The sequence below is a fragment of the Pteropus vampyrus genome, unplaced genomic scaffold (genome assembly GCF_000151845.1).
Source record: "Pteropus vampyrus isolate Shadow unplaced genomic scaffold, Pvam_2.0 Scaffold14, whole genome shotgun sequence".
NCBI classification, from domain to species: domain Eukaryota; kingdom Metazoa; phylum Chordata; class Mammalia; order Chiroptera; family Pteropodidae; genus Pteropus; species Pteropus vampyrus.
The window spans coordinates 13,205,593-13,222,611 of record NW_011888795.1 but is presented as its reverse complement, the minus strand read 5'-3'; the positions used below and the strand labels follow the sequence as shown (position 1 = coordinate 13,222,611).

At 39.1% G+C, this 17,019-nt stretch overlaps 1 protein-coding gene and 1 non-coding gene across 2 annotated transcripts in view; one reads left to right on the top strand and one right to left on the bottom strand.

Annotated features, from left to right (window-relative positions):
* USP13 (ubiquitin specific peptidase 13) overlaps positions 1 to 17,019 on the top strand; it is a 99,262-nt gene that overhangs the window by 6,790 nt on the left and 75,453 nt on the right. The window contains exon 2 of the mRNA XM_011383028.2: positions 15,763 to 15,888. Coding sequence (XP_011381330.1) covers positions 15,763 to 15,888 — 126 coding nt within the window. The remainder of the gene's footprint in view (positions 1 to 15,762; positions 15,889 to 17,019) is intronic.
* On the bottom strand, positions 12,609 to 12,783 carry LOC111734406. The gene has a single exon (XR_002778440.1). It is a non-coding gene; the product is annotated as a small nucleolar RNA SNORA81 (small nucleolar RNA).

Below are 17,019 nucleotides of genomic sequence, written 5' to 3'. Positions count from 1 at the left end.
ATCTGGCTGGGCTGTTTCCTTGGGAAATCTTAAATTTGAGCATCCTGATTTTTTTCCTTTGGCCACTTGTTAGGAGACGTTTGTCATTTCTTGCCTGGAAAGTGAAGGCCTATCTGCCAGCACTCAGGGAGCTGAGCAGGAGAAGAAAAGGTGGTTTCAGCATCTGGATATTGGTATTGGCTGGATATTGTCTCTTGTTCTCAACCCTACCTATCTTTGTTTTGCTAAGCCTTTTCCCATGTTGCAGGGATTGGAAACCTGGATACTACATTTCCCAGAATCCCTTGACAGCAGGATTCTGATTTTGATCCTGCCAGTGAGAGATTTAGAAGGCAAAAGTGGAGAAGCCACTATTGCTATTGCAACTATGGCACATGGCACATGTGAGATTTCCTAGTCTTTCTGTGACTCGAGGCCAGCTTAGTCGTGAAGGAGCTGGGACCATCTGCAGTTCTTTGTGATGCATATGCATCCTGATTTCCTGAACATGAGTGGTGGTTTCTCTGACCTTGGTTCTCACAGCTCTTCCTATGATTTTGTAAGCCTCTCATTCCCTGTATTAAATCCCTTCCTGTCTGAAATACTTAGAATAGTTTGTATTTTCTGACTAAATCTGGACTGATACACTTAGATTACACATATATCTCTAAATTCCTGTGTATTCAGGATGGAACCCCTATTCTTAACTGAGCCCATTGTCTCACAGACCTGCGTCTTTTGCTTTTACCTTCTTTAGAGAATAAATCTCTAGTGGTTAGCTGGTGTAGGAGGGACCACTTGGACTGAAGAAGGGCTCTGGGGCTCTGACTGCTACCTAGACTGATTTTCAAACCTTCTTCCTTATTTTAGTCTGTTTTTCACCCCAACTTCCAGAGTTATCTGGAGCTGCCATTTTCAGAGTTCTCTTGGAAATTCTGGGGTGTAAATCAGATTTTATTTAGGCTTTCCCTGCTGCAGGCCTAGGATTCAGCTTTGTCAACTTGTCATAGTCTTTTTAGCATTTATCCATCTGCAGTCCAAGTTCCAGATTTTGTTGCTATGATTTATGTTTTTTAAAAAATTCCTTTACTGTTCTTTTATTTCAGTTTTAGAAAGGAGTGAAATTGGTACATGTGTGTAGTCTGTACTATGTACTCTAGAGTCCTACTTTTCCAAACTAATAATCAAGAAGTCACTTGCTGTCTCTTTTTAGCAGCAGTTAATTACCTTTAAAATTGTGTCAGTTTTAGAGTTTTGGAATGTAAGAGATGATGTTGATCACGTCAGGGAGACTTTTTGGGAAAGTTTGTGTTCTCAGCTCATACTGAATCTGGACATCTGTGCTACTCTGAATTCTGTTTTTCTCCCCTGCATTCTTCTTCCTGTGGACTGGAGCTGAGTTGAAGGTACTGCTATCATTTAGTGTCCCAGGCTGAGAGATGTAATATCATCCACTCTACCTCTCTCCCCCTCTCTCTCTTTTAAAAAATTGTGTAAAGTATATATAACAAAATTTATCTTAACTATTTTTAAGTATACAGTTCAGTGGTATTAAGCATATTCACATTGTCGTGCAATCATCACTGCTGTGCATCTTTGGAACTTTTTTCATTTTATAAAACCGTAACTCTAACCCTGTCAAACAGTAATTCCCTATTCCGCCTCTCTCCAGTCTCTGGGAACCACAATTCTACTTTCTGTCTCTGTGAATCTGGACTGCTCTAGGTACCTTATATAAGTGAAATCATACAGTATTTGTCCTTTTGTGATTGGCTTATTTCACTTACCATAATCTTAATGTTCATATGTTGTAGCATGTGTCAGAATTTCCTTCCCTTTTAAAGCTGAATAATATTTCATGAATGTATATACCACTTTTGCTTATCTGTTTATCTGTCGACAGACACTCGGGTTGCTTCCAGTTTTCGGCTGTTGTGAGTAATGCTGCTATGAACATGGGTATATCTCCCTCTCTTTTACATCACATCTCATTAGTGACCAGGATCCAAGCTTCCAGCATAGTCTTCTCTCTCTTTCTCCATTGCTAAGGTTCAGGCCCTCATTATCTCTTGCCTGGACTCTTGCAGAGGCCTCTTAACTGATCACCTTGCCTCCCTCCCAGTCTGTCACATTATAATCGCAGTTGTTTTTCTGAAACACGGGTCTTATCGTTTCATTTTTCTGCCTAGAAATTTTCAACGGCACCATTCATGCGTTCCTAATGTAGCGCACATTGATCCGACTTCCCTTGCCAGTGTTGTCACTTAGCATCTAGTGACATTCCTTTTGGCCCAAAGGATTTTGTGTTCTTCAGATGCTCCATGACTTCACCCCTCCGTGTGTGTTGACCCATGCTCTTCCCTTGGCCCGGAATGCCTTCTCCCAGCCCCTTACCGTGCTGGGACAACCTCACTGATCCTTAAACTCCAGCTCAGATGTTCTTTGTGAGCTGCACCCCCCACCCTCAGCTGAGTTAGACACTTGTTTTCCTGTGCTTTCAAAGCGCTTTGTACGACTCTGTGATGGTTGGGATACTGATTGTTAAACAGTATCGCAAGAAATAGCTGAGGTCTTAAAGAATTAAAGGGAAAAAAGGAGAGGACTGAAAACTGCCGTTTGTGAGCCTGTGCTAGTAGGCTGCATCTTTTCTGTTTTTCTATTTTTTAAAAAATTGCAACCATGTATTTTAGCACAAAAATGTTATTAAAAATAGCCAATATCCTGTTTTTTATTTTATCATATTATCTGAAAAGTCATAACTCTGGAAAAGCCAGGGAAAGGTGTCTTGGGTACTCGCTGAGTATTTTACGTGTCGTGATTCTAGGTGCCCGAGGGGGGCTTGATAGAAGCGATCACGTGTGGTGCCCCTCAGGGTGATGACAAGACTGGACTCTGTGTGCAGCCCAGGCCTCAGTGCTGCTGCTCATGTTCCTTATGGGCGAGCAGCCGAGGACTCGCCTTGTCACATCTACAGGGAAGATGTGAAAAAAAGCACCTAATTTTAGGACTGGAACAGCAGGACAATGCAATAATGACAAGAATTTAATGAATCTGAACATACTTCCAGATTAGAGATGTCACTCTGCAGTATTCACTTCCTGTGATAATACTGAAAATAAAACATTTTGTTTTGTATTAATTAGCAAGTGTTAATACTTATTTAGAGCCTACTCTACACCCAGCATTGCTCTAGGTGCTATAAGGGGTAGGAAGAGTGTGAGTATTTAGGAAGGAAACAGGACCACAGGAAGGAAGAGTATGACACGGATCTTTCTATCATAGAGGAGTGTGGGTGCCAATTTTGAATATCTATTATGAGTCAAACACTGAGCTAGGTACTTTGATATATGTTATCTCATGTAATTGTAATAGCAATTGGCTTATAAGTGATAATTGGTATTGTTGCCCCGTTTTACAGAAGAGGAAACCAAGAGTCAGAGAGATTAGTTAGCTTGTTCGAGGCCCTGTTCTAAGACTGGTTGTGACAGAGATGGGACTTAGCCCTGGCGTGTCATGAAGTTAGACCCTGAGGCACTTATAGGATATTTAAGTTTAAAGAATGTGGCACTTCTAATGTGTGAATGTAGATTTCAGGCATTGGAATATTCAATAAAATCTAGAAGAGTTACTGGCCTGGACAACTGGGTAGGATCTGAAAACGAGGAGTTTTGGAGGAGGAGGGGACAGAGGTGGTGGGACCAAGCTAGGTGTGTATATGAGAGAGTTAACTGTGAAAGGGAAGGCCACTGGGGAGACTGGAGAACAAGACTGGAACCTCTGTGGATACAAAAGAGGTTGATCTCAGGTAAGACTAGACAGGCTGGCTGGTTAGGAGCAAGAGGGCAGGGTGATGCCAGTGGGTGTTTGGTGTGACTATTCTGTAAGTGGAATGAGGAATGTTAGGTTGGGAGGTGGTGAGACGTCGAATAGGAATTCAACTAGGAGTCTCTTGTAATATTGATGGGGAGGGGTCTGCTTTCGGTAGAGTGATGACAGTGGGCATAGAGATGGCGGGGTGGTGGGAATAGACTCAATAGAGATTCTGATGAAAGATTTAGCCCAACTTAGTGACAGAATATACAGTGGGTGAAAGAGTTGAGAGGAATTAAAGATGACTTCATGGCTTGTAGCTTGGGAGATAAGAGTGAATCAAGGATGTAAATTAGGAAGATGAGATGGTCAGATGCAAGCGGACAAGTACTACGTGCCCACGGAGAAAACTGGGGACCAGAATGGAGCTCAGAGGTCAGGGTTCAGACTGCAGAGTCTGGCAGTCCCTAGCTTGGAGACCATGGATTTGTGAGTAGCCCTTCCTTTTGATGGACCCCAGGGCCCTGCTCCTTTGCTCCTGGGATCTTTTTCTCCAAGTTGTGGAGGAAGCAGTGACTGGCACTGCCTCTTGCCCTCCCACTGATTGGCTCAAGTTCCAAAGAAACTCAAGAGCCCAGGGCAGTATGTTTTCCAGGAGTTATAAATTTTAACAGATAATCATGTTGCACAAGTAGTTATAGATGGAATACATGTAGACTTTACTGTTTCATGAAATAAAATGCCTTGAGTAAATCTGCCCCATGTTAACCACATGGGTGATTGGCTAAGAGGCTGATGCTTCTTGTAAGTGAGTTGCAATTATGAAAACTTTTTCCTGATCAAGCTAAGTGTTGCTTTTTTTTTTGTCCTGGTTAATTCTTTGGGTGTAGCTGTAAAGTTGTGACCTGTACATAGATGTCTCTGTCCCCAGCAGTTCTTAGAATTAGGCTTGGCAGTCTGTTAGTGGGATTAGTGGGCTGATTGGCCAGGAGGAAAGAGAACATATGGATCTGAAGGTGAGGAGTGGGGAGAGGGTGGGAGGGACAGGGGTGAAAGTAATTCTCATATTGTATCCTTTTGGGAATAGCTGCTGAATAGCTCCTTCGGACCTGCCATTTGGGCAGAGTCTCCATTGAATCTCTAGGCTAAGGCTTTGGAAAGAGCCTCAGTTGGGGCGCTGTCTCTCCTGGCCCCGACCAGCAGAGTGGGACCACAGACAGATCCAGTGACTGGACATAAGTTGATGAGAGCGGGTGGACTGTGACATCACCAAACCCTGCAGCTACTTCACCTGCATCTCGGAGCCCAGCACTGTGGGTCTTGCTACTGTTTTTGTCAGGGAGCTGTCAGCCTGGCGCAACCACCTCCCAGCAACTTCAGCTGTCCTTTTGAGTTTGAGGAGTGGCACTGGTAGGGTCTGCTGAACCCCTTGTGCTCCCCTGCAGGAAAGCCTGGTAGAACCCCTGGCAGAAGCTACTTACTTGAGTGGCTCTTCTTTGCCTGTCCCTTCGACTTTCCTGGAATGAAACAGCCTTGAAAAAAAGAAGAAACTGCTCTTTTCCCCAAATCCCCAAATGGTATATGCTTGCTGACAGCCGCCCACCTAGCTCCTGCCACCAAAACGACATCTGCTTCTCAGTTGCACCAGGCAGCATGGTGTTGGGGGGCAGACTGGCCTGGGTTCAAATTCCCCTATCCATTTACTGCTTAGTAGCAGTGTGACTTCAGCAAGTGCCTTAATTTCACTGAATTTCTCTGAGCCTTGGTTTTCCCCTCTGTAGGACCTACCTTGCAGGGTTGTTGTAATCATGGCTGCCTGTAAAACATTACTTACTGCTTTCCATCTCTTTAGTGGGATTTAGTGGGAGGGATCCCTCTGAGAAGAAGGTGAAATGGGATTTATACAGTCTTGGCTTTGCCAGACATGCCATACTTGGTAATTCTGCAGGGGGCTCTGCCCTGCGGGAAAAGCCTTGGGCATGAGTGTGCTGACCTCTTTTGGGGGGAACTCTGTTCAGGGCTGTTATTCATACTCAAGTTCAGCTCCTAGTGATGGGGTTTTATGGGTTAGCCTGGACACCTAATCCTTATGTTTAATATAGTTATCAGGGGAAATGCATCCTGAAGAAAACCATCTCTTTTAGAAAATAATAAGAAATGACCGTAAAAGGTTTTTTACCTTTGACAAGGTGGTTTCACGTTTTCTTATTTTAGATATTGGCTGGGAACAGCTTTGATGGATTATGGCTTCAGTTTAGCACTGCTACTGATGTTCACCTCAGTATCTTCATCCTCTGACATTGTTTCTTTTGCTCTTTCGTCCTGTGAGCGTAATAGTAGCTGCTCTTTGTGCTCTTCCTGAACTCTTCCCCAGCTGTTATAGTGACAGTGTCCTCAAGTGCTCTCAATACACAGAGCAAAGATTTGGTTTTTCACTTAGGAAAAAAGTTAATAAATGACACCACAGTGCAATAGTAAATTTATAGCATGTCAAAGCCTAGCTGTTCAGACCTTGCGTTTAGCCTGTGCAGCTCTAAGGTGTAGGAGTGCTCTGCAGAGAAGAAGACCTCCAAGTTGTAGCAAGCTGGAAGAACAATTACTGCATTAACATTTCTGTTTCTTCTTAACACTTCATGGCCACAAGCATGGATTATCAGTATTTGGCAGAGAGGCCTACACCATCGTGGGATTATATGCATTTACTTTTTTCTACTTAGCTTATACAGACACATTTATTTCAGTGGATTTACTGTTGAAACCAAAGTTTTGGATTTTGCAAATATTCTATCTGGTAGTTCTGAACTGTTTGACTCTTTCTTTACTCTCTAGCCTATTTTTAGACAGTGCTTTTCTCCATATTTCCCCTTTCTGTGGGTTGTGCGCTTGCTGCACTTGAGCTGGAACCTTATTTTACTTTCTGATTGTATATTTGCTTCCCATCTGCATGTACTTAATTTTTGCATTTTAAAACTGTTGTCTGTTTTGCTCTGGAAGCCACAATGTACTGGGGATGGTAGAATATACACATCTACCATTGAGATATGGAAGGACTGAGAGGATGAATTAGTAGGTAGATGGTTGCTTATCGAAAGCCAGAGTTGAGCAGAGAGAGGTGGGTAGTCTCATAAAGTAATGGGTCAAAATAGTTAGGAGTTGTCCTTGATTCGGCCCTTTTCTACACATCTCTACATCTAATCCATCTTCTATCCTTATGAGCTCGATCCTAAAATTATACCCTGAATCTACCCAAGTTTCCCCATCTTTGCCTTGAGCCCCCTTCCCTCTTCCTCCTGCTGCCTCCCCCAGGCTTAGCTACCATCTTGCCTTGTTTAGACAAGGGCTGTCTAATAGAACTTTCTATGATGATGGAAATGATCTGTATCTGCACTGTCCAAAGTGGTAACCCCGAACCACATGTGGCTACTGAGCACTTGAAATGTGTCTGATGTGACTGAGAAACTGAACTTTTAATCTAACCTGATTTAACTAAATTTGGATTTAAATATTGACATGTGTCCATGTCAATGTGTACATGTGTATTGGATAGAGCAAGTCTATACAATATAAGAGCCATACATTCTCTTGAGCCCCTCCCCATAGTTCTCCCTCAGTAGCCTGAGTGATCTTTTAAAACTGTAGATCAGTTGGTGGCACTGCTCAGTTTAAAACCCTGTAGTGGCTTTGCATCCCACTTAGAGTGAAATCCAGCTCTTCTCATGCTGGTGAGGCCAACTCTGCTGGCCTCTGCAGACCTCCTCTTAGTCTGCCGTCATTTTCCTCTTGCTTGACTCTAGCACCCTGACTTTCTCTCTGTTTTTTTGAGGGTATAGCCAAGCTTTTTCTGGAGTTGTGGCCTTTTTACATGCTTTTTCATTTAGCTGGTGTTCTTCCCATTTTACTTACTGGCTCCTCATCCTTGAGATCCCGCTCAACTCTCTCCTCCCATCTTCAGCTGTATAATGACACCAATCTTCTTATCTGTCTACCCTTCTTCAGGCTTCTGTATCACTCTTACGACTGCTGGAAATTATCTTCTATAACTCTTTCTTGTTTATTTTCTCTCTCTTCTTACTAGGATATGAATGTCATCAGGGCACCAACTTGCCTCTCTCCCTCTCGCTCTCACTCCCTCTGTTGAATAAACTGCTGCCCCATACCCCCCACCAACTTCTCTTGCCCCTGGAGAAGATATCACAGCCTCATTCTCTGTCACAGCTTCTTTTCCACACTCCACACAGACCATCTCCCTTCTGTAAACTTGGAAGGCATCCAACTGGGGCACAGTGTCCTTGATTTGTTTTATTTTTCTGTTGTAATCACATTCTAGTCTGCCTCCCTGAGATTACACTCCTTATGACCTCTCTTTTACTTGTGTATTCCCATATTTCCTTAGCTACAAGTTTTGCAATAATCTCTTAGTTATTTCAGACCACACTTTGAGTAATGTGAATTTGCAGCCCCTGAAAGCTGTGCAGTTGGCTTGTGAAAGCCTAAGGAAAGCTTTGGTTAAGAAAAGGGAACATTTTGAATGACTGCCTGTTCTATTCCATATACATATATTTGATTCTAAATACACTCAGTTAAGAAAAATTTTATTGTTTTATTATTAAAAAATGAATCCATGTTCCTGATAAATTAGAAAATGCCAAAAGATAACATGAATAAAAAAACATTCCACATTATCTTCCCATGCTGAGATAACATCAAGATAATATATGTCACATATATTATTACATCATTACACACTGTTTTGTTACCTGCTCTCCTTACTTAAAAATACCTGATTGGCTAAAGAAGCTGTGGTACATATATACAATGGAATATTACTCAACCATAAGAAGAGATGAAATACAGCCATTTGCAATAACATGAACGGACCTCGACATAATCATGCTAAGCAACATAAGCCATACAGAAAAAGTTGAAAATCACATGATATCACTTATATGTGGGATATAAACCTAAAAGCAACAAATGAACAGGACAAACAGAGACTTGTGGACATGGACAATAGACTAGTGGTTACCAGAGGGGACGGGGAAGGGGAAGGTAGACGGGGTAAAGGGGATCAAATATGTGGTGACAGAAAGAAATCTAACCATGGGAGGTGAACACACAGTGTAAACATATATATGCCTTACCGTTAAAATGTACAGCTGAAGCTGATTGGATTTTGTTAACCAATATCACCATAAAAAAAAAAAGATTAGAAAGGAAGAAAATTGTCTATTTAGTGGTAGACAAATCCATTAAAATGCAAATACGATGTGATGTAAAGGGGAAAAATAAAGAAAACTAAGATAAAAAAATACCTATCAGTAAACATTCATCACAATTTAATTTTAAGTGACCAAAAAATGTTACATTTTATGATTGTACCATAAATTACTGAACAGATCTATTCTTGAGCATCCAGATTATTTCCTTTCACTATTACAGGCAGCTGATTTAGTGAATTTCTTTTCTTTTTCTTTTTTCTTAATAGTCAGTGTTCTAGAAAATTCCGCGTTCTTGTCCCTTTTGTCTCCCTTTTGCGCGAGTGTGTGAGTCACAGCCTTTCTAGGGTGTTAGTATGTAATTTGTCCTGGACGTGGATTTGTTGTGACTCCATCTACCTACATCATGTTTCTCTTTGGGGCAATGACCGCTTGTTTTCCACACTGTTCTGTAGTTCTAAAAACAAGTGTTACGCAGTGACTGTTTCCTGAGTGCATTGCTCACACATGCTCACTCTGCCTTCCTGTCTTCCAGCGAAGGCTGGTCTCCAAGAACACACCATCGTAAACAAAGTTCTCTGAACACCTACTGATTGACGGTGTGGTGTATTTTTATTTAAAATGACTGTTTATTTGCTACTCTCAAGCATGTTGTAACCTTAACCTTTATATTCGCCACTGTTTTAATATTCTTTTAAATGGCAGGCAGTACAAAAAGAGGTGACTTCGTCCTTGGTGTTACTTCTGAAGAGTACGTAGGATTCTACAATGTTAAGTTGTAGATGAATGGCTATGGATATATCTATACTGACATGCATTGAAGAATGCATTTCAAAACAATGCGTGGGCTTCTAACGCTTGTCCTTTCTTATGGTTTGATCGTGGGGTGGGAGCAGTTTTCAAAGCGAATCATTATAAAACCTCAGAAAAGCCCTGAGTGGTATTTCTTGATTTCCTTGTGATTTCAGGTTTCTAAATCAAGTCTTGCATATTGGCCAAGTTTCTGTTTAGTGCATCATGAAAATAACAATTAGAGTCTTACTTAGCTAACAATACGCAGAGAAGCACATTTTGACAGTTCTGGGCTGGGTAGCCTCTCAAAGTAAGAGCCATATAGGGTCCAAGGTAGGATGGTGTGTAGAGATGGCAGCCACTGTCCTGAAGAGCCATGTGAGGTTGGCTTGGTTTCAAAAAGTAAGTGAAGGTAAGGGGCAGTGGGGTTCATGTGTCCAAGCTGCTAAGAGTGTGACTTTAACCAAACAAACCAGGAAAGCCAGTATTCCTGCAGGTGTCTCAGGCTGTTTTTCTATACATGGCCATCAGTTTTCTTTTGATGATTCCTATCCTTTAGTTATGCCAAAGACTTGAAATGGAACCTGTGCTAGGAAATATTTTAAATTCAGATTAGAAGGGTACTAAGGACCAGTTTGAGAGAGTTTGAGAGAGAGACTAAACTATGTAACTGAATGACAAATAACTACACAAAACTTGCCATTCATTTCATAAATGTTTGTTCAATCCTGCTCTGTACCAGATACTGTTTTTGGAATTCAGTAATGAATGTGACACAGTTTTCCTGCTCTCAAGGAGCTCAGCTTCTGAATGTGGTGACCCTTAATGAAAGATGCTAACAGTTGTGAAATGAAAGCTGGTTTGGGGTTAAGGACTCAGCACAGGGGAATGAGCGGGGAGATGTGGGACTTGGTCATGGGCAGAGGCTGGCAGGGTAGATACGGAGACAGGTGTGGGATCCGGGGAGGATGACAGTCGTGCAGGCATTGACATGAGTAGCCAGTTTTGATGGAGCTGCTCTGAAGGCTTGAGGCCTGATCTGGTGTCCCAGAAGGTCCTTGAAGTGATGCTTTTCTGACAATGAGACACTCTTAGGACTGGGCAGTTCACATAGCTCTAGACCAGTACTACTCAAAGTATAGCCAGCTGATTGGTGCCATGAGTTAAGTACAAACATTGAGAGTAAGTGTTTAGAAATGTCTATAGTGATTTGACTTTGCAGGTACATCCATACGCATGAGCAGTAAATTAGTTTGTTTGAATAGGATATAGACCAATTTGGGTTTTGTGGGACTTACATGAGAAAGTTTACATCTGACTGGAGCTAGAAACTAGTCAAATGTAGGGGGGCTATGTATCTTTCCCTAATGAATAGAAACAAAACAAAACAAAACAAAACAACACAACCTGGTCCTTCAGGACAATAGCTTGGTCCACCATAGACCAGGCATGGATGTAATGGGAGGTGAGGGAGGCTGTGGGCCCCAAAGTCAAGAACTTAAATAAATCCAAAATCATTGATCACATTCCAGTTTCATTTCAGGTCTTCATCAATGTATGGACTTCCCTTCCTCTCTGCCCTTTCCTCCTGTCATCAGCATGTGTTCTTTGTTCATGAACATTATTTTTCTATGGATATTGTACATAATTCTATACATATTTTCTGTACACATTACACACAACTTATAAATTTGTCATTTTAAATAACGTTATAATATTTTGTCGTGTTTGTATATCCACAGGTTCTTAGCTCCTTTATTTGGGACCATTGTTACTTTTTCCTATTATAAATAGTGCATCTGTGAATATTTTTGTACAAATTAGAGTTTTCTTTCCTCTTTCTTTTGGGTTCTTGAAGTCTGTACCCAGAGGAGAAATACTGTATCAAAGGGTCACAGTTTTATTGCTCTGTGGAAAGACAGAATCGATTTATATTGTGGGAGCAGATAAACAAGTTTTCTCTGTGACTTGAGGTTGTGTAATTTTAATACTTTTTTGCTAGTATATGTCAGTAGACATATACTCACCTTGAGATAGTTTTAATGTGTTTGCTTCAGGAGATAGAGAAGATGTCATGATTTGATTTTAATGTTTTCTCACAGTTAAAACTAAACAATCTTAAAAATTCTTACCAAGTTGAACTTGAATGTTGACATTTGTAATTTTATCAGTTTTACATAGTTTGGATATACTTTTCTTCATTATACTTTACATATTTACCCAATCCGTTATATTTGGTTTTCTATTTGTTTCATTATATTTTGTGGTATAAAACTTGTTCATTAGTGTTTATATGTTAATATTTTTATACTTAACTATACCATCTCTTTTGCGTTTTTGTATTTTCTTGGCCAGAAGTTATTTTCCCCTTCATAAGTGGGATAAATATGTTATTCTGCTCTTTTCTAGTTTTTAAAATGCTATCTCTTGTGTCTCTTTGGACCTTATCACAGTGTTTGTTATAAGATGTGGATCTAGGTTAATTTTCTTCTATACTGATGTTTAATTGCACCAGTAACTTTTATTAGCGATTTTCCTCTCATTTTTGTGTTTCTTGCGGTTTGACATATATTAAGCAGTTATCATAGAATGAATATCCTTTTAGACTCTCCATTGTTGTGTTACCATTTTAAAAAAATTAACCCAATATATATGAATTTCATTTATAATCTATTTTAATAAATCACCATGACTTGATAAAAGTATTATTTTGTATTCTTCTTATTCTTCAAGTTACATTTCACTGTCAGTTGGTGCAGTTCTCTAAACCTGCCTGATTTAAAAAATTTTATTTTCATTTTTTTTCTAAAGCTGTATTACACCAAATCTTAAGCAAAGGACACTGGACATTAGAAGGCGGTCCACTCCAGTCTTTACAGTCTAGTTCAGTTACTTTTCTTCTTGTGTGTGCTCTGCTGGCATTTTCACAAAAACCAAGATGTGATCCTAGTTTCTGCAGTTTTAGCATTGTGCTTATACAGAAGGTCCTGCCTGATTTCTTGGCTGCACTTGTGGCAAGTGCTGTATGGTGATTTTTGTGGGAGTATTGCTTGTAAATTTGAGGATGAGGTTGAGAGTTCAAAAACTCTTAAAAGTCAATTATCTTAGCTTGTATCCCATGTGATAAACCATTCTCTGTGCTTCGGTCGCAAAGGAATTGAGAGAGATTTGTCAGCATAGAGTTGTCATCATTAGTGAAAGAAGCTGGACATGGCATGGAGTATTGACTTTGTGAAGTGTCTTATGGGATCAATATTTAGACATTAATAAGACAAGAGGGAAGAAAGTGATCATTAGGCTGGGTTTTTTGTTTTTTCTATATGGGGTAGCTTTTAAAGTGTGTTCTGTCTCAGTGTGTCCTGAATTTTTAGAATTACTAGCCAATTCTCTGGATGGTGCTCCATCTCAGAGTTACTAGTGGAGGGGCATATGCTGCTTCAGAGGTCAGCCCATGTCTCTCTGATGGAAGATGCCTGGGGATATTTCTAATGGAATCTTTCTCTATGTGTGGCCATTTGTCTGTGAGTGCCAAAGCACTTTTCTCTTTGATTATGGACTTTGTGACTATATCAAGTGATTCTAGAAATTGAGAACAAATGTTTGGTATATTAAATTTTTATCAAATTCCCTAATAAGTCAAAAACTCTTGGCAATGAAGTAGTAAAGACTTTATGATTATTTTAGTGATTATAGACTTTTGTATTATATAGCTATTCTATATTTTTCTTCAAAACATTTCTTTGAATCTGAACTTAAACGTTTTTCTTTTTCTGCTTGCTAATTTTTTGGTTCTCCCACTAGTTGCCTAATATTTGTTAGGCCCAAATGTGTGGCTGTCAGACTCACCTTACTCTTCCTTCTGCTTGTTTCCTCCAATTATAAATTTATTGAGATAATGGGAGATACATGTAGCATACAGAACTTTTAGCTTACAATAAATAATTACCAATGTTTATGTAGTGCTTTACAGCACAAAATGTATTTCATACCCTTTGAACTTCATGAAATCCTGTGAGGTGAGGATTATAGGTACAGCCATGTTCATAGAAGAAGATACTGAAGATCGGAGACTGTGTGACAACTTGTCTTAGGCCACAGAGCTAATTAGTAGTAGTTCAGGTCCTCTGGTTATAAATCTCATATTTTCCCCAGTATTTCTTCTGGTTTGCATTCTTTTTGATCCATTACATTTTATTGGAAAAGAATGGAAGTGTTATTATTCTTTTTAAATCACATGTAGTGCTCAATTTAATAAGCTTAATGAATAACTGACCATTATAATGATGAAATATTTTTTCTTAAGGGTTATGACAATGCAAAAGAACATGTTTATCTAAAAAATCTTTTGAAAATATTTAACTAATTTATTGATCAAATGAATGTAATGTGTTGCCTCTAGTTGAAGACCTTTCCTAATTTTATTCAAATGATCTCATTAAAGGGGAAAAAGTTATCCAGAAGCTATATAATTCTGATCTTTTTGTATGCTATTTTATAGTCAAGTTTAAGAAATTTTATTTGTTTGTTGCCAGAATATAAAATTGAAATTGGTTTTTGTCTATTTACCTTGCTAAATTCACAAATTAGTTCTACTAGTTATTTTTAGTAGTTTGTAGATTCCTTAGGATTTTCCATTTAGACTATAATGTCATCAGCAAACTGAGAGCATTTTACTTCCTTCTTTGAGATTTTTATGTCTTTTTCTTGCCTTATGCAATGTATATGCTACAGTAAGAGGCACATATTTTAACTAACGCTGTTATAGTCTTCTCATCGTGTCTGACTTATAAACCACAGTTACAATGTTGGACAGTTTTATTAGAAATTAAAAAAATAAACAATCTTGAGTTATTAGAACTTTAAAAATTATTCTTCATATCAGTATCTGTTTTAATATTGTAATTTTGTGCTCTACTGGAGTGCAACGTGATGAATTTTGATAGATGTCTGTTGGCAATTCTGACAGGCATTTAAGTAAATTTTTTTTTTTTTTCAGTTTGGAGTGGGGAGACTTACAGGAGCTTAATAAATATCCACTTGCAGCGATGTCTAATTTTAGATGCTAAGTTTACAGAGAAGCATGTTAGGCAGAGTCAAAGGAGCGATGAGATTGGGATGGAAAATCTGGTATCTAAAATGTGAACAATATTTTCGGTTGTTCATTGTAGCAGTATGTCTGTAATTAAATAATATTTGAAATACTGCATAGAGGGATAAAGAGAAATAGATTCAAATTTAGCTCTGACACTTCCAAGCTGTGTGAACTTGGGTAAGTGACTTATCCATAGTTTTCTCAAAAACTGTAAAATGGAAATAAAAAGAAGCAGTTTGTAGTGTTGTTTGGATTGGAGATAATATATGTAAAGCACCTGGCATGTACTAGGCATGCAATAAATATGTAGCTATGATTATTATAGGGCTTTATCCTTTAGTATCTACTTATTAAGGTATTATTTATATATTGTTATAATATATTAACGTGTACCATCAAATATCATGTGTCACCAAAGGGAGGGAACGATATCTTTAAAGAAACTCGTCCTGCTAAAAGGATATAAAAACTTTGTTCCTGGAAACATACACTGACAAATGAGGATGAATGCTGATAAACCACTACAGTGATGTATTTGGATCATTTGCCAGCTTTCTTCTGTCCCTTATCATCATTTACCCCAGTTTGGAGAGTCAGACAAACATGTTTACTTCCCAGGGGGCCTGAGTACCTCACCTGTCAGTGAGACTGCTCAGTTGTCCAGGAGCACCTGGAACTCAGGGGTGGGGCGGACACTGCCGCTGTGGGTGGCTGTGGAGCCCTTGGAGGGTCACTGCAGATGACTGTGACAGCCAGGTGGCCTTTGCCACGCTTCGTCTTCATTATTTGTCTCCCTTCCCCTTCCCTTTCTCTATCTCTAGACTACTTGGGTAGGCGTCCTTGGCTAATGTGTAACCTGTCTCTTTCTTCTAGAATTCAGAAGGTGGACTCTATGTATGCATGAACACATTTTTGGCCTTTGGAAGGGAACATGTTGAAAGACATTTTCGAAAAACTGGACAGAGTGTATACATGCACCTGAAAAGACATGTGCGAGAGGTGAGAGATACACTTTTGGAGAACTGGCCTTGATATCTTTCTTGTAATGTTGTCTTAGTGTGTTTATCACATGGAGATTTTACTATGCCTACATAACTTCTGCTTCTCTTTGATGATGAGAAATAAATACAGGGTCATTTGTAGAAATTCATACACTTCTCTAAACCTTATTTTAACCAGTTTTATCTTTCTCTTCCTCTAAACCTCTGATTGGGGTTAAGAAGACAAGTTGATTGAAAAAAATTAAATAAAAATTATAGAAAAGTACATAAAATCATGCCAGGAACACTCACGAGTCCAAAAATCAGATATAAAAACTATTTGGATATTTTCGTTTCAGACTTTTTTATTTTTATTTTGGTGAAAGAACTTTCCTGAAAGTTCAAGTCCTTTTTGTTTCTCTCACTCCCTAGAAGTAATCATGGATGTGAATTTGTTGTTCCTCATTCATATGCATGTCATTATATTTTATTTACATTGAAGTATTCATGACCAATATATAGAATGACTATATGTTTTAAAGATGTAGATAAATTCTGTTATCTATAATTCTGTGTAAAGCTTTCCCTTTCAACATTGTTTTTGAAATCTATGTTGTGATGCATTTGGATGTACTTAATTCAATTTAATAGTTGTTTGGTATTCCATTTTATGAGTACCTCATTTCTATTATTCTGTTCTGCTACTGATGAACATTTAGATTGTTTATTTTTTTTCTTTTTCGCTTCATAACAATGCAACAATTAACATTTGTTTCCATTTCTCCTGGGGATACAAAGATTTCTTTAGGAAGTATATCTAGAAGTGCTAATGCCGGCTGTGGGTATGCTTATCTTAATTTTTATTAGATATTGCCAAATTCTTCTTTAGAGTAGTTGCACCAATTTATACTGCTATCTGCAGTGACTATGAACTCCTGTTTTCCCACAGCCTTGCCAGCGTTTGGTCAGACTTTTGATTTTTGCCAATATAACGGTTGTGAAGTGGCATCTAAATATTTGGCATTTCCTTCCGTGAGGGTTGAAATCTTTATGTTTATTGGCCATTCTGGTTTTCTCTTCTCTGAGTTGCCTATTTATATTTTTGGCCTATCTCTCTATGGGTTTTATCTTTTTCTTAAAAGTTTTAGTT